This window comes from Hyperolius riggenbachi, chromosome 11 (genome assembly GCF_040937935.1).
Source record: "Hyperolius riggenbachi isolate aHypRig1 chromosome 11, aHypRig1.pri, whole genome shotgun sequence".
NCBI lineage: Eukaryota > Metazoa > Chordata > Amphibia > Anura > Hyperoliidae > Hyperolius > Hyperolius riggenbachi.
In genome coordinates this window covers 226,671,922-226,695,803 of record NC_090656.1, presented here as the reverse complement: position 1 = coordinate 226,695,803, position 23,882 = coordinate 226,671,922, and the positions used below count along the sequence as shown (strand labels likewise).

Genomic DNA, 23,882 nt, shown 5'->3' with positions numbered 1-23,882 from the left:
CAGCGCTCTCCTGCAATCCCCGCCCAGAGCCATTCAGGCCAATCGGCATGGAGTGGTCCTGGGGCTGCCGCTGCGTTCACGCCAAATGGCATGGGGCGGTCGGCAAGGGGTTAAGGAAGCAATACACTACGCCATTTTTTTTTCACTCAATTCGAAATTTGGTTTGACAAAACATCTAATTGGCTATAAGTTGAAGTAGATCTAAATATTTGCAATCTTACCAAAGTGATTCAGACCCTTGGAGAACAGAAAGTAGAATGGCTACCAACGTCTGGATCCCCCGGGAGGTGAGTGGGCGCTGCACCCTACTCACTGAGCTCCCAAAGGCTAGGCCAAGCTACACTCGGAATTACCGCCAGGGAGCTTAATCGCTTCATGCCAAAGGGTAAAGAGTTAAAATGCTAGCGCCCTTCTTCTCCATGCGTGCACATGCACTTCAGCAAGAATGTACGTTTATATAAACGTCCTATTTGCACTAGTAGTAGGACGTTTATAAAATCATTTTGCATGAAGTGGTTAAGGGCTAAAATTTATCAAAATATTGATCTATAATGTTGGTCTTTAGTCGGTCGTAAAATAATTGTTATTTGGATGGTAATATCGATTGACAGCAAAATCGTGGGATACTTGAATAGTGTATGGCCAGCTTTACTTTGGTCTGTTACTGACATCACAGGGACCACCTGTCTGACCTCAGCGCAGCGGACCAATCACAATGCTCACAAGCCAGTCGCAAGCTCTCCAGCTGATCTCCCCGTTGTGATGTGGCAGGAATCCCTGGTAAATCATGGCCACTTCATTGGTTACTCTGCATCACGTGATCTTGTTCCTACACTGCCAGTCACATGACTCTGGGCGATCTTCAGAGGAGGGGCCAGAGAGATTGCCCGGGGAACTGTGACCCATGGCAGCGCTGACCTCAGAAGTTGTTTATATTACCCAGTGACAGTAAGGCCTGGGGCCCACTGGCGGTGCTTTTTAGGGGATCTCAAATTACAAGTGATTCCAGAACCGAGGAATTCCCATACCGATCTTATTTTAGCTCAATAGCCAGTAATGCGATCGCTCTGGGATCACTCACAAAATGCTGCATGCAGAGCTTTGCAATTGCTCCGTGACTGCAACACTGTAAGTGGAACCACCCCAATTAGGCCTGGGGCCCGCTAGCAGTGCTTCTGCAGCACTTGCCGATCGCTGGCAATTAGCAAAGCACTGCTAGCGGGCCCCAGGCCTAATTGGTCCGAGGTACTTTGGCACTGGTAGCGGCCTGTCAGAGGCAAACTTGTGAAGATGTGCTCCCCCCCCCAATTGGAATGATCGCACAGCACCCAACAATTTGCACCGCATGTTATAGGTGCGGTGAGCCCCCCAAAAACACCTTCAGTCTAGGTAGGTAGCCAGTTTTAGGTGCCCCCAGTGTAGGTTAGCCAGGTACAGTTGCCCCCAGTATAGGTTGGCTAGGTACATTTGCCCCAGTATAGGTTAGCCAGGTACATTTGCCCCAAGTATAGGTTGGCCAGGTATAGTTGCCCCCAGTATAGGTTGGCCAGGTACAGTTGCCCCCAGTATAGGTTGGCCAGGCACTTTCTTCACTTCCTGTTTCTGCCTGGTGCTGCCCCCAGACTTCTGCCACCTGAGGAAGTCACCTCACTTGGCATCATGGGCGGACCGGGCCTGAGTAGGGGGTCAATTATTTGAATAGGGTAAAATAAGACAGGCATTCAGCATTGCCAAAGCATCAGGTAGTGACATCATAAAGCATTCAGCATCATGTTGGCGTTGGATGCTGGGCTCCTGTGCAGGCTGGTTGGTTGGGTCAGGCAGTATGGATGCTCTGCCCATGTGCAGGTGGTATGATCAGGCAGGCTGGATGCTTGGCCCCTGTGAAGATGGTAGGGTCAGGCAGGCTGAATGCTCCGCCCCTGTGCCGGTGGTAGGGTCAGGCGGGTTGGATGCCAAGCTTCCCTGCAGGTGGTAGAATCAGGGGGGCTGGATGCTGGGCTCCTGTGCAGGTGGTAGGGTCAGGCGGGCTGGACGCTCCACCCCTGTGCAGGTGGTAGAATCAGGCAGGCTGAATGCTGGGCTCCTGTGCAGGTGGTAATGTCAGGCTGGCTGGATACTCTGCCCCTGTGTCGGTGGTAGGATCAGGCAGGCTGGATGCTTCCTCTTCCTGTGCAGGTGGTATGGTCAGGTGAGCTGCATGCTCTCTCCTTGTGCAGGTGGTAGGATCAGGCGGGCTAAATGCTCTGCCCTTGTGCAGTTGGTACAATCAGGTGGGCTAGAAGCTGGGCTCCTGTGCAGGTGGTATGGTCAGGCGGGCTGGATGCTCCGCCCTTGTGCAGGTGGTAGAGTCAGGCGGGCTGGATGCTGGGCTCCTGTGCAGGTGGTATGGTCGGGTGAGCTGGATGCTCCGCCCCTGAGCAGGTGGTAGAGTCAGGCGGGCTGGATGCTGGGCTCCTGTGCAGGTGGTATGGACGGGCGAGCTAGATGCTCCTCCCTTGTGCAGGTGGTAGGGTCAGGCAGGCTGGATGCTGGGCTCCAGTGCAGTTGGTAGGGTCAGGCGGGCTGGATGCTGGGCTCCAGTGCAGTTGGTAGGGTCAGGCAGGCTGGATGCTGGGCTCCAGTGCAGTTGGTAAGGTCAGGCGGGCTGGATGCTGGGCTCTAGTGCCGGTGGTAGGATCAGGCGGGCTGGACGCTTCGCCCCTGTGCAAGTGGTAGGATCAAGCGGGCTGGATGCTGGGCTCCTGTGCAGGTGGTATGGTCAGGCTAGCTGGATGCTCCGCCCTGTGTAGGTGGTAGAGTCAGGCGGGCTAGATGCTGGGCTCCTGTGCAGGTGGTATGGTCGGGCGAGCTGGATGCTCCGTCCCTGTGTAGGTGGTAGAGTCAGGCGGCCTGGATGCTGGGCTCTAGTGCAGGTGGTAGGGTCAGGCGGGCTGGATGCTGGGCTCCAGTGCAGGTGGTAGGGTCAGGCGGGCTGGATGCTGGGCTCCAGTGCCGGTGGTAGGATCAGGCGGGCTGGACGCTTCGCCCCTGTGCAGGTGGTAGGATCAAGCGGGCTGGATGCTGGGCCCCTGTGCAGGTGGTATGGTCAGGCTAGCTGGATGCTCCGCCCTGTACAGGTGGTAGGATCAGACGGGCTGGATGCTGGGCCCCTGTGCAGGTGATAGGATCAGGCGGGCGGGATGCTCCGCCCCTGTGCAGGTGTTAGGGTCAGGCAGGCTGGATGCTCCGCCCCTGTGCAGGTGGTATGGTCGGGCGAGCTGGATGCTCCTCCCCTGTGCAGGTGGTAGGATCAGGCGGGCTGGATGCTCCGCCCCTGTGCAGGTGGTAGGGTCAGGCAGGCTGGATGCTCCGCCCCTGTGCAGGTGGTAGGGTCAGGCGGGCTGGATGCTGGGCTCCCATGCAGGTGGTATATTCAGGTGAGTCACGTTCAGATGACCTATTTCTTGCTAATAATGATGTTGTGTCTCTGTGTTTGCAGACTCTACACACCCTCGTACATTTCCCTGGCTGCCAGCCTCATGTGTTGTGTCATAGTGCAGATTTACATACCGGTGAGGACAAAAATATCACCAGACAAGCCGGGCGCAGAACTTGGTGAGGATGGGTTCCGACATGTCGGCGGCCCCAGGGCCACATTATACCTGTCTGAGAATTACACCCACTCTACCTGCCTCCCCCGCCATGTCTTCCAGGTAATGCCAAGTCTACCGGCATCTTCAGCTTCTCCCAGATGTCCCGACTCATGCGCTATCCTGACGTCCTGCCCGTCTTCATGGTCAAAGTCCTGTCCGGATTCCCACTCGGTAATTACTGAAGTCTTGCTCAACCTACCGTTCTATAGTAGAGTATCACCGAAATGTCATTCATACAGTATCTCACACAAGTTAGGACATTTCTCCTATGTTTTACAAAAGTTTGCTTTCCTAAAACAGAAAGAATTTGTGATAATTCAGGTTGGAGTGAGCTCGAGATGTCTCCCAGTGCATCACTGCTGAATATATGCAAATTAACCATTGTAAGGGGGCTTAGTAAGGGGGCTTTTAGGACCATTGTAGTCCCTTACACACCCCAATGAGTTCTGGGTCACCATGAGCTTGCTGGTTAGTCTGTGCTCCTGTTTTAATGGGGACAACACTGACGATATGACCAGTGGTGTAACTACAATTTGTGGGTCCCCGAGCAAAACTTTGATGAGGCCCCCCCCATGATCACACCCTTTCCCTTATCACCCTTTGATGGCCTTCATGGCCTTGGGGCCCATCTCACAGGGGTCATTAAAGAAGAGTGGTCATCATGCTCTTCACACTCATGTGTAACCACAAAAACACAGAATCTGAAGTATAGTCCCCTGTAACAGAGGAAGGGAAGGTTTGTAGTCGCCCCCCCCCCCCCCCCCCCCCCCCCCACAGCTCTGGGCCCCCTGTGATCACAGGTGCAGCTCCCTATTAGTAATGCCCCTGGATAGGACACTGTGATAAAATGTAAAGTCGTCAGTGTACAGCGTGTATAACAGTAAATCTGCTGTGCCATCAAAATAGCTCAACACACAGCCATTAATGTCTAAACCGCTTGGCAACAAAAGTAAGTACACCCCTACGTGAAGAGTGTTACAATTTTGGCCAAAGTGTGAATATTTTGTGTTCCCACCATTATTTCCCAGCACTGCCTTAAAGTGTACCTGAGATGGTGATTGAAAGAAAAAATATACTTACCTGGGCCTTCCTTCAGCCCTCTCCAGCCTGATCGCTCCTCAGTCGCCGCCTGGCTCGTCCGCAACTGCCCCCGGTAAGCCGTCCAGTCGGCGCAGGTGCAGTCTGGCCACGCCCGCTCCCTTGTTCTGAGTCTGCGCAGTGGTACTGGACGCACATGTGTGGCCTGGATGCGCATACGCAGTTTGCTCCAGACAGGAGGACTTTCCAGGGCCAATAGCAGAAGAACCTGGAGGAAACTAAGGACTACGACGGAGCGATCAGGCTGGAGGGGGCTGGAGGAAGCCCCAGGTATGTATATTTTTTCTTTCAATCACCAGCTCAGGTTCTCTTTAACTTTCTTGGGCATGGAGGTCACTAGAGCTTCACAAGCTGCCACTGGAATCCTCTTCCACTCCTCCATGATGAAGCTGGTGGATGTTAGAGGCCTTGCACTCTTCCACCTCCTGTTTGATGATGCCCCACAGATGCTCATTATAGTTTAGTTCTGAAGACATGCCTGGTCAGCCCTGCACCTTTACCCTCAGCTTCTTTAGCAAGGCAGTGGTCATCTTGGAGGTGTGTTGTTATGTTGGAATACTGCCCTGCAGCGCAGTTTCCAAAGGGTGGGGATCATGCTCTGCTTCACTATGTCACAGTACATGCTGGCATTCATGGCTCCCTCAATGAACTGTAGATCCCCAGTGTAGGCAGCACTCATGCAGCCCCAAACCATGACACTCCCACCACCTTGCTTCACTGTAGGCAAGACACACTGGTCTTTGTACACCTCACTTGGTTGCCACCACACAAGCTTGACAACATGTGAACCTAATATGTTTATCTTGGTCTCATCAGACCACAGGACAAGGTTCCAGAAATCCATGTCCTTATGCTGGGAATACACGGTTCTATTTTTGCCTTCGTTTAAACCTTCGTTTCGATTGTGCCTTTTGTCCTTTTCGATCCCGAAATAATCGGTCATATGGTTAATATCACCACCCACGGTTTCGTTTTTTTTTTTCGATTCTGATGGTTTCGTTTTTCCAATGATCGAAGGCTGCAAAGAAACGAAACGAAAATCCCTTTTTACAGGGACGGACTAGCATAAACGAATATATAATCGATCTGAACAGCCATCAAGCCTACCAATGGCTCGATTAGATGGATAAAGAGAGATAATATCAAACATGTTCGATCACTAGTCGTTCGTTTTTGGGGTCTATTAATCGAAACTATAATGAGATTATGACTATTTTCACATACGTTTTCAACACTCGATTCGTTTACCGAACGAATCGAAGGTTTAAACGAAGGCAAAAACGAACCGTGTATTCCCAGGATTAGTCTGCTTGTCTTCAGCAAACTGTTTGTAGGCTTACTTGTGCATCACCTGTAGAAGAGGGTTCCTTCTGGGACAACAGCCATGCAGACCAATTTCATGCAATGTGTGGCTTATGGTCCAATTACTGATAAGCTCACACACGCACGCACACACGCACACACACCTGTATGGTCTTGGCCACTGTGCTGCATCTCACGGAATTGGCCATCTTCTTATATCCTAGGGCCACCTTTATCTAGGGATGCTGGTGTTTCCCATGTATTTATTTATTCCAGCACAAATTGAGAATTGTACTTTATTTGCATTTTGGATCTGGAGCCACTTTTAAAGCAAAAATTCCATGTTTCACAAAAGAATGCTACAAAGATAAATCAGAGCTTTACAATTCTTTTTATTATTATATTTATACACCCATATTTATTTACATCAGGAACACTGGGGATCGGCCGTGTTTTGTATGCAGATAAAAAACAAGGGAGGCAAGGTGATATAAATAATGGGGTGTACTCACTAAACAGTGGTGGCATTCTCCTGGCGTTTATGCAAGTAGCGTGTTACACACAATAGCAGCTATACCCCAAGCTGTGTTACGCACACAGTCAAGGGCGTAACAGTCACCCCTGCAACCTCTGCCAATGCAGGGGGGCCCAGAGGCTTAGGGTGCCATCCTCCACCCTCTCCCCCATCGCAAGTGCAGCTAATTAACAATAACACCTCCCCATTTGCTCACAAAAAACGCCCCTGCCACCTCCTCCCACCATGCAGAATAGCGTGTAGCGGGGGTGGGTGTCAATTTGTCCTGCTTCCAGAAGCTGCTTCGCAGCAAAACACTCTCTCCTGATCACATGACCCGCATGAGCTTTGGGGACTAAGGGGGCCCATGCTATCATTTTCGCAGGAGGGCCCTATTAATTATAGTTACGCCCCTGCACACAATGCACTCTGCGCTGCTTGCGTTCACACTGGTATGATTGCCGAGTGCTGCATGCTCTGTTTAGTAAATGAGCCCCAATGTTGGCTATCCGTGTGCAAATCTAAAGTGAAGGAAGTGGAGTTCCCAGCAATGGTCGGATGTCACTGTATAAATGGGGATGGTCAGTGAGATGCAAATAATTTTGAGATTATGCAGGATTGTGCAAATTTCGTACGCAAATTTATGCAACTTGAAAACGCACTGATTACATTTCACCTCAGCAGGATTTGATTGGTTCATATTTGAGCTGCATACATTTGCATACAAAATTTGTATAATGCTATAATGCTGCATCAACTCGAAATGATTTGCATCCCATTAACCATCCCTAGCCATAAACTTTCTCAGATTTTCTCGGTTTCCATGGAAACGGTGGTCTCTTCATTCTACTGCTCCGTCTTCACAGGGGTCTTCATGTTGATGTTCCCCATCATCTCCGTAGACTTCTTCGGACTGAACGCTGCCACCGCCGGGTACTTAATGTCGTATTTTGGAATAACGCAGCTGGTAAGTTACTCCACAATGAGTTTAGGGATTTTTTTTTTAGTAATATGAAATGTAATTTGTGTCTGAGATACAGGAGCAAAGACTGATGGAAGCTGAACTGGGAGTTCCCTGCTTATGTGACCGGTTTGCCTGTTTACAAAACATTTTCAGATCAGCTGACTGGGAGTGTCCAACAACATCCCCCAGCTGTGCAGGTGGCTCTTTCTCCACCTATTGGGGCATGCCAGGTCAGGTATGGGGAGGTGCAGACAACTCAGGCTCCTCCCACTGCTTGAATATATCAACACCTCAGAACGTGTATACAGGGCTATGGGAAGTTTCTGACCTGCTCTATAAGCAGCTCTGCAGGCTGTAGTTTGGTGTCAGGCAGCCCAACAGCTGCAGTTTTTTGATTACATGTCATGCCAGCCAGGCTATTAGATGTAATGGAGGTAATATTGAAAACTGTGAGAAAATTTCTATGTTGGAAGATACAATTGAAAGGAAAAGTCTATGTGGTGTTATTGTATCAGGTTAGTGGTTACTTTTTGCTGAAAATGTTTTTTGTAAACAATTCCCAAAGTCAGCCCACACTACACCATATAAGGCAAAGGCCCCGCCCCCATCACTATATAATACCATGGCGGTTTTATTGAAGGCTGGGCTACCTCCCCCACAACCCAACCTCCAACTCTCTGGTCGCTGTGTAATCATACAACATTCTCCTTTGTGGAGGAGAGAGGAAATCTTGTTTGATTGTGCTGCGGCCACAGAGCTGGGGGCGTGGCTACAGAGCTGGAGGCTGGGCTGTGGGGGAGGTAACCGAGCTTTCAGAAAAAAATGCCATGGCGTTATATCACAATGGGGGCGGGGCCTTTGCCTTATATGGCGTAGTGTGGGCAGAATGGGTGAGTAAATAGAATTCATAACATAGAGCGGTAGTGTCCATGACACTTACTTTCACTTGCAGTAGATTTGCTCTTTAAGTCACCATTCGTGTATTACAGAGGGGCAGGGAGGGCACGTGTACACTGGGGGGAGGCAGCGGCCGCGTTCACGATTATTGGACGCCGTTACCACCGCACACCCGATCGAGCGTGTCGACCCAACATCTTGCAGCATGTCTGATCAGTAATTGATACAGGTTACCAATTTTGGCCTGAAATTGGGCGCATCATCGATCAGGCAAGCTTATAGTGGCAACAATTTTCAGCCAATTCAGTAATGACTATCGAATCGGATAGTCGATCAGCCACCAAATTGGTAGATATATGGGCACCTTTAGAGATTGTTGGGCGTAGTGGTTAGCGCTCTCGCCTTGCAGCGCTGGGTCGCTGGTTCAAATCCCAGCTGGGGCACTATCTGCACAGAGTTTGTATGTTCTTCCCGTACCTGTGTGGGTTTCCTCCCGGCAGTCTGGTTTTCTCTCACATCCCAAAAATATACAGATAAGTTAATTGGCTTCCCCCTAAATAAGCCCTAGACCACGATACAAACACTATACAATACATACACAGACATATGACTACGGTTGGGAGTAGATTGTGAGCCCCTCTGAGGAACAGTTAGTGACAAGACAATATAATTTGTACAGCGCTGCGGAAGAGGTTTGCACTTTATAAATACTAAATAATAATAATAAAAAATAATAATTGTTCCTTGTCCCTATACTCGATAAGCACAACACCAGCATCCAGTTTATCACCCACAATCACTGATGTAATGTCTCCGTATCTTAATCCCTTTTAGTTGTCCAAACATTTATGGATACAGTTTGCAGGAAACAAGAAAGTTCTGCCAGATCCGATCCCTCCAATCTCCATTGACTAAGTCGGGAAGAGGGTGTGTGTGTGGCCTGCCTAGTGTTTGCCATACTCCTGAGTCACAATGGTCTATTTTGGTCTTTTTGATCTCTGGTCCGGTGTTTGTGTTGCTACTTCATGAATAACAAACTGGAGATAAATGAGAAAAGTCTCTGTTGACTTTAAACCATCCCGTGTTTGGACATTCAACACGGAAAGGCTGTGAATAGCGGAAGTGTACACAGCGCCACTTTCCTATACAACACAAACAGATCGCACACAGATATCATTTCCAGACGTGTTTAATGGTAAACGAGAGATGAGAGGCGGTGATTATCATCATAGCAAGGTGACTATCTGTGACCTACATCATAGTATTCCATTACGTTACCAAATACTAACACACCAAACATTTATCAATGGGGGCTAGGGGAAAATGTGTGTGTGGATAGAGAACTGGTTAAAGTGTATCCTGAGATAGGGACCCTTAAAAAATGTATAAATACCTGGCCTGATCGCTCCCTCGTCGTCCACAGTCGCCTGTTCCTTCGCCCTCAACTGGCCCCGGAAAATCCTCCACTTGGCGCATGCGCAATCCTGCCAGGTGTGCTCCTCCGTCTGGCTCCCGTCGTTCTGTGCCTGCGCAGGTCACTCCAGGCGATGTGAAGGTGGCGGGAGCACACTCGTGGCAAGGCCACGCACAGTTGGCCCTGGACCGGAGGACTTTCCAGGGCCAATTGCAGAAAAATGTATAGTCAGAAGAGGACGGTGTGGGAGCGATCAGGCTGGAGGGGGCTGGAGGAAGCCCCATGTATGTATATTTTATCCCTGTGGCCCCATCTCACGGTCACTTTAAGGGATAGAAGGCAAAGGGCCAGATTTATCAAAGCATTTTTTTTCTTAAAGTGAACCTTAAGTCATAAAAAAAAGAGTTTTACTCACCTGGGGCTTCCCTCAGCCCCCTGCAGTTGATCGGTGCCCTCGCCGTGTCTCTCTGATCCTCGACCACTTCCGGTTTCGCCGTCAGGACCCGACAGGCATGGGAACGCGAGTGATTCTTCACGTTCCCAGCCACAATATGGCCCCCTATGCTGCTATTGCACCCTGAAGTGGTTGCCAGCGGGGACGGGAGGATCAGAGAGACACGGCGAGGGCACCGATCAGCTGCAGGGGGCTGAGGGAACTCTTTTTTTTTATGACTTAAGTGTCTCTTTAAAGAAAACCTGTAACAAAAAAACCTCCCCTGGGGGGTACTCACCTTCGGGTGGGGGAAGCCTCCGGATCCTATTGAGGCTTCCCCCGTCCTCCTCGGTCCCATGGCAGCGGTGATAAAGCTCCACGAACAGCGGGGTTGTAAATATTTACTTTCCCGGCTCCAGCGCAGTATCGGCTCTCCGCTCGGAGATAGGCGGAAATAGCCGATCACTGTCGGGCCACTCTACTGCAGGGCCGGCCTTTGCTATGAGCGACCTGAGCGGTCGCTCAGGGCGCCATGCTCTCAAGGGCGCATGCGCCCTGTCGCCCCTTGCCGCCCTGCTGTCTCTCCCTGTGTCCTCTCCGTCTGTAGTAAGAGCAGGACTACAAGAACATGGTCGCCGATGTCCACAAATGCGGACAATTGGCGTCCATTTTCTTGTAGCCCTGCTCTAACTACAGATGGAGCGGAGGTGGGGAGAGAAGAGTGAAGTCGGCGCTGGAGTTGGATGTCAGGTGAGTCAGTCTCTGCCCGACCCGCTGCCGCAGGAGGAGGGGGATTGCCTGGGGGCATACTGGTGCAAAATACCTACACTGGGGGCATACTGGGGCAAACTACCTACACTGGGGGCATACTGGGGCAAACTACCTACACTGGCGGCATACTGGGGCAAACTACCTGCACTGTGGGCATACTGGGGGCGTACTACCTACACTGGGGGCATACTACCTACACTGGGGGCATACTGGGGCAAACTACCTACACTGGGGGCATACTACCTACACTGGGGGCATACTACCTACACTGGGGGCATACAAAGGCAAACTACCTACACTGGGGGCATACTACCTACACTGGGGGTATACTACCTACACTGGGGGCATACTGGGGCATACTACCTACACTGGGGGCATACTACCTACACTGGCGGCATACTGGGGCAAACTACCTACACTGTGGGCATACTGGGGGAGTACTACCTACACTGGGGGCATACTACCTACACTGGGGGCACACTGGGGCATACTACCTACACTGGGGGCATACTACCTACACTGGGGGCATACTACCTACACTGGGGGCATACTGAGGCAAACTACCTACACTGGGGGCATACTACCTACACTGGGGGTATACTACCTACACTGGGGGCATACTTGGGGCATACTACCTACACTGGGGGCATACTACCTACACTGGGGGCATACTACCTACACTGGGGGCATACTACCTACACTGGGGGCATACTGGGGCATACTACCTACACTGGGGGCATACTACCTGTCTGAAAGGCCTTCCTAACCTCCTATTTTACAATAGTTTTAGAAGGAAACTGCACTACCTAGTTATTTCTTAAGATGTCTGAGATAGTTTTTCATGGACTTCTAAACACCTACCAACATTTTGTCTCAAAGACTCTTGATAAATGTCTCCCAAAGAGTGGTGGTAAACTAACAGAACATACTCAAAATGGGAAACTGTTAGCAGCGAAATACCACAGGGGTCAGTACTTGGTCCAATTCCTTTCAATTTATTTATTAATGATCTAGTAGACGGAATACAGAGTAATGTAGCCATCTTTGCAAATTTACAAAATTATGCAGAATTACCAACACTAAGACATATTACAATAGAACCTTGACAACATTGCCATATGGGCAGGCACTCAGCAGATGAAATGTAATGTTGATAAATGTAAAGTCATGCACCTTGGATGTACCAATGGTAGATCATCATATTAGATAAATGGCAAACAGCTGGGAACATTTGACTTGGAGAAGGACTTAGGAATACTGGTTGATAACAAGTTAGGTAATCATATACAATGCCAAGCAGTGGTAGCTAAAGCAAATAAAATTCTGGGATGCATAAAAAGGAAATAAGATCTTGAGATGCTTGTATACTACTCCCTCTGTATAAATCACTTGTGAGGCCACATCTGGAGTACGGGATACAGTTTTGGGGGCCACACAATAGAAAGGACATTGACCTTCTGGAATGGGTACAAAAACGGGCAACTAAAATAATCAGAGGGATGGAAGATCTAACTTACCAGGAAAGGTTGGGCAAACTGGGCTTATTTAGCTTGGAAAAAAGGTGACTGAGAGGCCACCTGGTTAACATGTATAAATACATCAGAGTGCAATACAAAAGCTTGGCAGATGAGCTTTTTGTCCCTGGGGTTGATTTGCGTATGAAGGAAAAAAGTGTTTGCCATCTATTTAGAAAGGGGTCCTTCACAATGAGAGTGGTTAAAATCAGAATCAGAATAGTTTATTTTCGCCAAGCATAACTGGGTTTTGCCCGAATTGGATTTGGCACAATACATAGCTTAAAAAAAAGAAGACACACATACATAAAAGGTTCACAGCATGCAGGAAGTCTGCATGCTGTGTGTGTAAAATCTGGAACACCTTACCTCAGGAAGTAGAGTAACCAAGCAGCTCAGGGTGACCCAAACTACTAGGAATGTATAGGGGGATAAAAGGAACCAAAAAGCCCTCCTACTAAAAAAGCAAAGCTTGGTGTAATTGCCTTCTTAAAACAGAAGGAAATTTGCAATAATTCAGTTATAAGTGAACATTTGTGGTTACCCACAATGCACTGCTACTGAATATGCAAATTATCCCTTTTTGCCCTTGTGAAGCCAAGCAAGCATCCAGAGCCGCTGGTTTATAGCAAGCCTATAGCTTTAAGTTTTACACAGCCATATCAAACCCACATGTAGACAGCCTGTTTCGGACTTTTGGTCCTCATCAGTACATGGCAGGGATTGATAAGGCTGTATGAAATAGGGCTTGGGATAAAAAGGGATAATTTGCATATTCAGTAGGGCATTGTGGGTAACCACAAATGTTCACTTATAACTGAATTATTGCAAATTTCCTTCTGTTTTAAGAAGGCAATTACACCAAGCTCAGGAAGTAGTTATCTGCATTTAAAGGGGGCTTGGATGCTTTCCTTGCATTGAAGGGAATACATGCTATCTGGAGTCGGGAAGGAATTTTTCCCTTTAAAGGCTAATTGGCACAGGCCTTGTAAGGTTTTTTGCGTTCTCCTGGATCAAATGGCATATGTGCGGGTTCAGAATGGGGTTTTCTTTTTTAATTAATTTTATCTATTCTTTTTTGTAATTTTTTTTTGTCCTGGTTGGACTTGATGGACGGATGTTTTTTTTTCAACCAAACTATGTATCTATGTAACCCATATACTATACTTACACTGGGCAAAGCATCACATAGGAATTAGGAACACTATACTAATGCTGGGTAGGGTCTCCCTTTATTTGGAACACTATACTAATACTGTGCAGGGCCTTCTCTTATTAGGAACACTATACTAATACTGGGCAGGGCCTTCTCTTATTAGGAACACTATACTAATACTGGGTAGGTAGAGTGACCAGATTTTTGTGGGTCCAACCTGGGACAGGGAGGGGGGGTGCGGGGAGGGGGGGGGGGGGCGGCAGGGGCAAAAAGTGGGGAGGACTGAGGAGCGCGCAACGATGAAGACCGGGGGGGGGGGAGGGCTGCGCGCTCCGTGGCGAAAAATGGGCGTGGCCATGACATTGTATGTGCGGAGCTAACGTAATGATGTAACAGCGTGTCATAAGAAAGCAGTGTTTACACCATGATGTGGACAAACGAGACTTTGCATCATGGGTGTGCAGAAACTGTGTGATGCTAATAGTATACCGTAACCACAAAGCAGCAAACAGCCATCTATGACCATTAAATAATAAATGCAGTAACAGTTACCCCGGACACCAGAAAATAAACGCAATGGGCAACATGTCGGCACAAAATAAACTCAATGCGGGCAACATGTCAGTATAAAATAAATGCAATGCGGGCAACATGTCAGTACAAAATAAACACAATGCGGGCAAACATGTCAGTACAAAATAAACGCAATGCGGGCAAGCATGTCAGTACAAAATAAACGCAATGCGGGCAACATGTCAGTACAAAATAAACGCAATGCAAGCAAACATGTCAGTACAAAATAAACGCAATGCGGGCAACATGTCAGTACAAAATAAACGCAATACGGGCAAACATTTCACCAGAAAATTAACGCAATGCAGGCAAATATTTCACCAGAAAATTAACGCAAAGCGGGCAAACATTTCACCAGAAAATTAACACAATGCGGGCAAACATTTCACCAGAAAATTAACGCAATGCGGGCAAACATTTCCCCAGAAAAGAAACGCAATGCCGGCAAACATTTCCCCAGAAAAGAAACGCAATGCGGGCAAACATTTCAATAGAAAGTAAACGCAATGCGGGCAAACATTTCACCAGAAAAAAAAAACGCAATGCGGGCAAATATTTCACCAAAAAAGAAACGCAATGCAGGCAAACATTTCACCAGAAAAAAAAACGCAATGCGGGCAAACATTTCACCAGAAAAGAAACGCAATGCAGGCAAACATTTCACCTGGAAAAGAAAGCATTTACTCACCTGGCAGAAGTCTCCGGCCTCTGGCGCGCTGCTCATGGGACCACCTTCCTCCTGCTCTTGTCTCCCGCGCTGACAGGGATACGGCAAGATGGCGCCCGAAGCCCTGTACTGGAGACACAAATAGTCTCCAGTACAGGGCTTCGGCAGCCATCTTGCCGTAGCCCTGCTCGCCTGCCGGTGTTGGAACAGACACCGGAAGACAGTAAGGAGGCTGGAGCGGGGCTGCGGGCAATGAACTGGCACGGCGTCTATAGACGCCGCTGCCAGTTCATGAAGATAGAGTGGCCAGAGTCCCGAGGCCGGGACGTCCCGCTGCTGAAAGCGGGACGTTTCCCGGGACCTCATGCAGCCTGGGACAGCGGACCCCGAATCCGGGACGCGTCCCAGGCAATCCGGGACGTCTGGTCACTCTAGGGTAGGGTCTCCCTTTATTAGAAACACTATACTAATACTGGGCAGGGCCTCCCTTTATTAGGAACACTATACTAATACTGGTTAGAGCCTCCCTTTATTAGGAACACTATACTAATACTGGGTAGGGCCTCCCTTTATTAGGAACACTATACTAATACTGGGTAGGGTCTCCCTTTATTAGGAACACTATACTAATACTGGGTAGAGCCTCCCTTTATTAGGAACACTATACTAATACTGGGCAGGGCCTCCCTTTATTTGGAACACTATACTAATACTGGGTAGAGCCTCCCTTTATTAGGAACACTATACTAATACTGTGCAGGGCCTTCTCTTACTAGGAACACTATACTAATACTAAGTAGGACCTCCCTTTATTAGGATCACTGTACTAATACTGGGTAGGGTCTCTCTTTATTAGGAACACTATACTAATACTGGGTAGGGTCACCCTTTATTTGGAACACTATACTAATACTGGGTAGGGCCTCCCTTTATTAGGAACATTATACTAATACTGGGCAGGGTCTCCCTTTATTAGGAACATTATACTAATACTGGGCAGGGCCTCCCTTTATTAGGAACACTACACTAATACTGGGTAGGGCCTCCCTTTATTAAGAACACTATACTAATACTGGGCAGGGCCTCCCTTTATTAGGAACATTATACTAATACTGGGCAGGGCCTCCCTTTATTAAGAACACTATACTAATACTGGGCAGGGCCTCCCTTTATTAGGAACATTATACTAATACTGGGCAGGGCCTCCCTTTATTAAGAACACTATACTAATACTGGGCAGGGTCTCCCTTTATTAGGAACACTATACTAATACTGGGTAGAGCCTCCCTTTATTAAGAACACTATGCTAATGCTGGGCAGGCTCTCCCTTTCTTTGGAACACTATAATAATACTGTGCAGGACCTTCTCTTATTAGGAACGCTATACTAATACTGGGTAGGGTCTCACTTATTAGGAACACTATACTAATACTGGGTAGGGTCTCACTTATTAGGAACACTATACTAATACTGGGTAGTGCCTTCTCTTATTAGGAACACTATACTAATACTGGGTAGGGTCTCGCTTTATTAGGAACACTATACTAATACTGGGTAGGGTCTCCCTTTATTAGGAACACTATACTAATACTGGGTAGGGTCTCCCTTTATTAGGAACACTATACTAATACTGGGTAGAGCCTCCCTTTATTAGGAACACTATGGGTGTTCCTGTTGCAGGCAACGGCGTAGCAATAGGGGGTGCAGAGGTAGCGACTGCATCAGGGCCCTTGGGCCAGTGGGGCCCCGAAGGGCCCTCTCTCAACTGCAGTATTAGCTCTCTATTGGTCCTGTGCTGGTAATAATCACTTCTACTTTGAATAGTGGTAATCATTAACAAACTATTCCCCATCCCCTTCTTGCACCTCTGACACTGTAGTTGCCATTGGCAGGTTTTGGTGCGCCCTTTCAATTGTTATGTATAGAGTGCTTGGGGGGCCCCAATGTAAAACTTGCATCGGGGCCCACAGCTCCTTAGCTACGCCACTCTTGCAGGGCAAGGATCAGGAGTGTGAAAGGCCAGTCTTGTCTCAGGAGGGACGTTTGCCCCCAGGCGTGTATACAGACCGGGTGACTTGTGTATCATGTGAGGAATGTGACCTCTTCTTGTGTTTTTGAGATTTTAGCTGGAATTCCTAAGATTCCTCTGTCTTTTTTCTTCTTTTCAAATGACACCGGCAAGATCAAGAGGTAAGAAAAGCTCTACAGCACAGATCGGTCATCTGTATCCTCTGAACTCACATCCACCATTTCTTGCAGAACACGAAATAGGTTGTGTCGCTGAGATACAGGCATAGATGTCTGATGGAAGCTGAACTTCCCCTGTACCAGGGGTGGCAAAGCCAAATATAAAGTGGGTCGAAATTGAGCTCTGGGACCAAGTCACGGGCCGACTTCAATATCTAGTGGCCACCTCTCTCCCTTATTAAGTTTCCTGGTGTCTAATAGCCCCCTACATCCTCTATACAGTCTGATGTTTAGTGGTCCTCCCTCCCCTTTACAGTTCCCTGGTGTTTAGTGTCCCCCTTTTCTTTCCTATAAATTTCCCTGGTGTCTAGTGTTGTCCCTCTTCTCATATTTAAACAAACTGGACCCCAAACCAGTATATCTGCACTCAAAAGAGAATTTTTATTGCACTAATAAGCTACAAATTGTGAATAAATAGAGCAAAAAAAAAACTCCAAAACAATTAAGGGTAAAATTCCATGTGCCTTAAAGGGAAGGTTCAGGGAAACGCTTAAAAAAATAAAAATCCATATCCACTTACCTGGGGCTTCCTCTAGCCCGTGGCAGGCAGGAGGTGCCCTCGCCGCCGCTCCAGAGGCTTCCGGTCGTCTTCGGTGGCCGACCCGACCTGGCCAGGCCGGCTGCCAGGTCGGGCTCTTCTGCGCTCCAAGGACGGTCTCTTCTGCGTCCCACGCGGGCGCGCTGACGTCATCGGACGTCCGCCGGGCTGTACTGCGTGGGCGCGGTAGTTCTGCGCCTGCGCAGTAAAGCCCGGAGGACGTCCGATGACGTCAGCGCGCCCGCGTGGGACGCAGAAGAGCCCGTCCTTGGAGCGCAGAAGAGCCCGACCTGGCAGCCGGCCAGGCCAGGTCGGGTCGGCCACCGAAGACGACCGGAAGCCTCTGGAGCGGCGGCGAGGGCACCTCCTGCCTGCCACGGGCTGGAGGAAGCCCCAGGTAAGTGGATATGGATTTTTATTTTTTTAAACGTTTCCCTGAACCTTCCCTTTAAAATGAGCAATCAAGAAACACCATACATCACAGTCACACTTGCCCACAACATGAATCAAATAGTCCCTTCATAAGGAATAAAGTGCTGAGTTTCAAAAAATGTACTGGGCAGAAAAAAACACAAATAGTGCACTATTCAGTCCAGAGACTCAAAAGTCCATGTACATGTGACCTCTTGCAAAAAAAATTATCCGTAGCTTCCTAAAATTGCTTTTGAGCACAAGATCCATGTAGAGCAAGTCCCATCAGCCATTTATTATGAGTTTAACTGCTGGTAGTTTCATATAATGCTGATTAAAAAATAAGAATAAAAGAAGACTGAGGGCCCTTTAAGCGAAAAAAAAATGATGATATTATGATTTGTATGTGTAGTACAGCTAAGAAATAAAACATTAAGATCAGATACATCAGTGTAATTGTTTCCAGTACAGGAAGAGTTGAGAAACTCCAGTTGTTATCTCTATGCAAACAAGCCATTAAGCTCTCCGACTAAGTTATGGCCCATACTCACGAGGGACTTTTGTCGCCGCAACACGCGGCGCGCGCGTGTTGCGGCGACAGGTCGCCCGTGAGTATGGGCCGTTGCACGCGCGCGCACCCCGAACTGTCGCCCGTCGCTCTTGTCCCCATGCGATTGAAAGTTTCAATCGCATGGCGACAGTCGCCGCCGCACCTCCGCCGCAACTGTCGCTAGTCCGCGTGAGTACGCGGACTAGCGACAGCAACCTCCATAGAGGTAAATGGAGCTTCCAGCGGGGGGAGGAGGAACGTCGGCGACAGATTCCATCTCGCCGCTGGTCCCTCTTCCGCGTGTGTACGCGGAGGGACCTGGAGAGAAGCTGTCGCCGGCCTGTCGCTAGCACGCTCACGTGTGCTGGCGACAGGCCACTTCTGCAGCCCGTGAGTACGGGCCATTAGTCGTGGAGAGGGCTGTTATCTGACTTTTATTATCTCAACTGTAATTGAACTGTTTTCTTTTCCTCTGCTAGAGGAGAGTTCATTACTTCACAGACTGCTCTGAAAGACTCATTTTGAATGCTGAGTGTTGTGTAATCTGTACATATTATAGAGTGATGCAATGTTAGAAAAAACCCTATATACCTGAAAATAAAAGTATGAGAATATTTTCTTTGCTGCTAATCTTCTAGAAATTATTCATAGTACACAACCAATTCACTATATCATATTTTTTTTTCGCTTCAGTGTCTCTTTAATCAGTTGCTCTCAGTTATAACTGAAAGAAAACTGATTTTAAAAGTAATGCCCATGTTTACCTATGGCACCTTTCACACTTAACGCGTTTTAACTGAAATCTTCTTCCCAATGCACTGCTATGGAAAAAACGCGTACCAATGCGCACTAACGCACACTAGCGCATACCAACTGATTAAGTGTAAAAGGGCCCCAAGAGCCCTTTTACACTTAATCAGTTGGTACGCATTAGTGTGCGTTAGTATGTGTTAATACGCGTTGGTGCACGTTTTTTCCATAGCAGTGCATTGTGAAAAAGATTTCACTTAAAACGCGTATAGTGGGAACTGAGCCATTGGAAAATATAGGCATTACTTTGAAAATCAGTTGTCCTTTCAGTTATAACTGAGAGCAACTAATTTAGGCTGGTTTCACAGTGGGACGTTAAAGTCCCACGTTACAGCAGCCAGTAACGCAGCCTAACTCACAGCGCTGTAAAATCAATTGTGCTGTTCACAGTTATAACACGTTGCGTTACATTGTAACGCAGCATGTTAAAAACAAAGTGCTGCATGCTGTACGTTATACTGGGCTAAGCCACGTTAGACTGTTTGCACATGCTCAGTAATGTTGGAGGAGGAGGTCTCCCCTCCTCCTCAGGCCAGCCACATGGCTAATTAATATTCACTGCACTGCAGAGACTTGTGGTGGGACTGTAGTGTTGTCCGGATTATGAACGAATCGTTCATTTCACCTGGATCTTTTTTATGAGTCGAATCATCCGGATCAACACAATGAAAGATTTGGTTCACAGTGGATGTCTGTCTTTAAGAAACAGGAACATACAGAATATACAGTGCAGGGAAAGTCCTGTCCTGCTAGTCATTTCACTTAGTCTGCTTCCCTAGTAAAATGATTCAAATTATTCGTTTCAAAGATCCGGATCTTTTCAATGATCTGATTCAAATGATCCGAATCCTTAAAAAAGATCCGGACTTCCTATGACTATCCTGGAGCAGCTGCTTTGAGAGCTGCATAACGCAGCTCAATCTGACGTCCAACTTCAACACCACCATGCGTTGCGTTAGGGGCACGTTATGCGACCATAACGTCCCCTAAAACGCAACGTCTTGGTGTGTAAGTAGCCTTAGGGGAAAAGGGCCCTAAGGCTTTGTTCACATCTGACACCAGCGATTTGAGACTTTGTGGGTGATTTTTTTGTTACCCCTCCCGGAGCTTGGATGGGCGCTGCGGTTTTTTAAAGCGCTTTTTTTTCTGGGTTTTTTCACTTCCTGACGCAGGTCAGGAAGTGAACTCTTTGACACAAAAATGAATAAATACAATGTATTTATTCATAAAAGTGCTCGGGAAATCGCTATACAAAGCGCTTTTTCAAGCGCTTTGCAATTTCCCTGTACCTTCTGTTGACCAAAAACGCTTAGAACATGGTACATGTGGCGCTTTGGTGAGCGGATCGGAAACGAACCGCTAAGATGAGAACACTCTCATAGGGAATCATTGCACAAGCTTTTTAGGGTGATTTTCAAAATCGCCGTTGCTTGAAAAAGGGCAAAAATGCCCTCGGTGTGAACGAGCCCTTAAAGTGGACCTGAAGCTTGTTCAAAAAAAAAAGAAAAAAACTGAGATTCACTTACCTGGAGCTTCTGCCCCTGCAGCCGTTCTGCCCCTGCAGCCGTTCTGCGCCTGCAGCCGTTCTGCGCCTGCGCAGTAGAGACCCGATGACGTCACATACACCACGTGACCCGCGCCGTGAAGCGCACATGAAGCCGACCCGGAAACCTGGCGAGGTCGGCTACTTCAGGGCAGGACACCGGGAGTGAGAGGAGCACCGATCGACTGGCAGGGGCTGGAAGAAGCCCTGGGTAAGTGGAGTTTTTTTTTTTTTTTCAGCGCGGACCTTCCTTTTAAATAAGGAGTAGTGGAGGTGCCAAAGGGGTGTGGCCAACAAAATAGCAAAATCAATTAACCCTTTGCACACTCACTTGGAAATGTTTTTATGCAAATCAAACATCCAAGCACCACTGCTATCCATTCAGCTGAGTTAAAAAGTCTTAAGCAGGCCATACACTGGCTCGATTCACGGCCGTTTCGACAGCAGATCCGATCCTGGGATCGGATCTGCTGCCAATCGCTTGCGCTAAACGCACCCGCCGATCCGATTCCCTCCCGAAATCGGATCGGACCGTCGATCGCGCCGTGCGGGAAATTACCCTCGATCGCCCGGCGGTAGGAGCGCGTCGCTTGCGGCGTACGATTCGGGCCCGATCCGAGCATGTATACATTACCTGAAGCTGGCTCCGGGGTCCTCTTCTCCTCGCTGCACCGCATTTCCGCATGTCCCAGTGTACGCTTATACTTCCTGTGTCACTCCGGTGACCAGGAAGTTGAAATAGAGGGCGCTCTATTTGAACTTCCTGGTCACGGAGTAACACAGGAAGCGCCGGGATGGAGCAAGAACAGCGGTGCGGTGCAGTGCGGAGAAGATGCCCGGGAGCCAGCCTCAGGTAATGTATACGGGGGGGGGGGGGGGGGACAGGCGGCAGGAGCAGCTGAACAGATTGTGATCGGTTTCAGGCTGAAATCGATTCACAATCTGTTTGCAGTAAAGGCAGCCATACGATCCCTATCTGATCAGATTCGATCAGATAGGGATCTGTCAGCTGGTCGATCTAATGGCACATCGACCAGTGTATGGCCACCTTTAGGCTAGGTTTCCATTTGTGCGGCGGCATGCGTCTTGCGAGACGCGATGCCGGCACAGCTGCTGCCTCTCGCAGCCGAATCCCTCTAGCCGCGCTATGCACGGCTATGGGATTCGGACAGCTACGCACAAAATTATGCTGCAGGGCCTCAGATTTTTCCTCCACCACGAATTCGGATGGCTCTCATAGACTTCTGTAGGCTGCTGTAATCCATCCGAATTCGTGGGCTGGGAATAGGCCTGGATTCGCAGCAGTGGAAACCCGGCCTTAGTTAAAAAAAAATACATTCTCATGCATAGTCACATACGCCATGCGCAGGCTCCCCAGAATGCGTATGAGTCCTAACTCTGGCCCTGTAACATGTATAGTGCAAGCATTCAGTGCATCAAACTATCAAAATATTAGGAGCACGTATCCTGCCGTCTTCTCCTGGATGCATCAAACGAATCCCTCAGGGGCGCTAACAAAATACATCCATTGGATTGGTTTGCAGGAAAGCATTAGCATGTGAGTGTGCAAAGGGTTAACTTAATTTGTTGTTTTGTTGACCACACCCCTTTTAGCACCTTCCTTATAACTTATTGAAATGTCCTAACTTGAGGCGATGAGCCTGGATTTATGTGTTCTTTCTTGTAAGTGACCCTTGTGGCCTGGGTTTAATCCAGTGCTCTCCCCAGGGCCAGATTTGTACTCTTTACCCCCCAAGGCCACTGTCAGCATCCGCCTCCGCTTCAGTATAGATCGCCTGATGACCCCTCCCCCTTGTCTCTAGTATAAGAAGCCAGATTACCCCCCTCCCCTTTCCATATAGATAGCCTGATGACCCCTCTCCCTTTCCCTATAGTATAAGAAGCCAGATGATCCTCCCCCCTCTTCCCACATAGATAGCATGATGACCCCTCCCCCTTCCCTCTAGTATAAAAAGTCAGATGACCCTCCCCACTCCTTCTTTCCATATAGATAGCCTGATTGCCCCCTCCCTCCAGTATAGGTAGCCAGATGACCCTTCCCTTCTCCCTAGTATAGCCTGCTGCCCACCAGCCTTAATCCTGTGGTGCCCTAGGCCATGGCCTATGTAGCCTTCGCTTAAATCCGGCCCTGGCTCTCCCTATTTCCCTGTGACCATTGTCTGGTTTCCTCCAACATCCCAAAACACACAGATAAGTTAATTGGCTTCCCCCTAAATTGGTCCTAGACTACAGTACATACACAATACATACACAGACATATGACTATGGTAGGGATTAGATTGTGAGCCCCTCTGAGGGATAGTTAGTGACACGACAATATACTCTATACAACGCTGCAGAAGATGTTGGAGCTATATAAATACTAAATAATAATTGTCAGTATGCACACAGCTTATGCTGGTGAGTGCATGGTACACATGAATGTATTTTGTTAGCTCTCTTGTGAGTTTAGTCTGATGCACTATCTGTCCCAGGAGAGGATGTCAGGATATGTGCTCCTAATCCATAGATAGGTTTCATGCAATGAATGCTTGCATGCTTGAACTATGCATGTTCCAGGGCCAAAGTTAGGACACATAAATACAGGGGCCTCTGCATGGTGTATGTGACTACTCAAAATAATTTATTTTTGTAACCAAGGCTGCGGCTGTAAAGTGGGCCTGGACTCTTGCACAGGACATAAAGAAAACGTAGAGAAATGCACCTTGTATGTATTTAGAAAGTTTAGCCTCTAATCCCCCTCATCTGTGACTAAGCACATGTTGGAATTTGAACCCTTAGCTGTGTCAGCTGACTGCCACGGCAGACAAGTAATTGGAAACCA

At 48.4% G+C, this 23,882-nt stretch overlaps 1 protein-coding gene across 2 annotated transcripts in view; it reads left to right on the top strand.

The window, feature by feature from the left end:
- Positions 1 to 23,882, top strand: part of SLC22A18 (solute carrier family 22 member 18) — a 117,086-nt gene that overhangs the window by 75,555 nt on the left and 17,649 nt on the right. For both annotated transcript variants that reach the window (XM_068261233.1, XM_068261232.1), the window contains exons 5-7: positions 3,482 to 3,597; positions 3,696 to 3,806; positions 7,416 to 7,516. In XM_068261233.1, the coding sequence (XP_068117334.1) occupies positions 3,482 to 3,597; positions 3,696 to 3,806; positions 7,416 to 7,516 (328 nt within the window). The remainder of the gene's footprint in view (positions 1 to 3,481; positions 3,598 to 3,695; positions 3,807 to 7,415; positions 7,517 to 23,882) is intronic.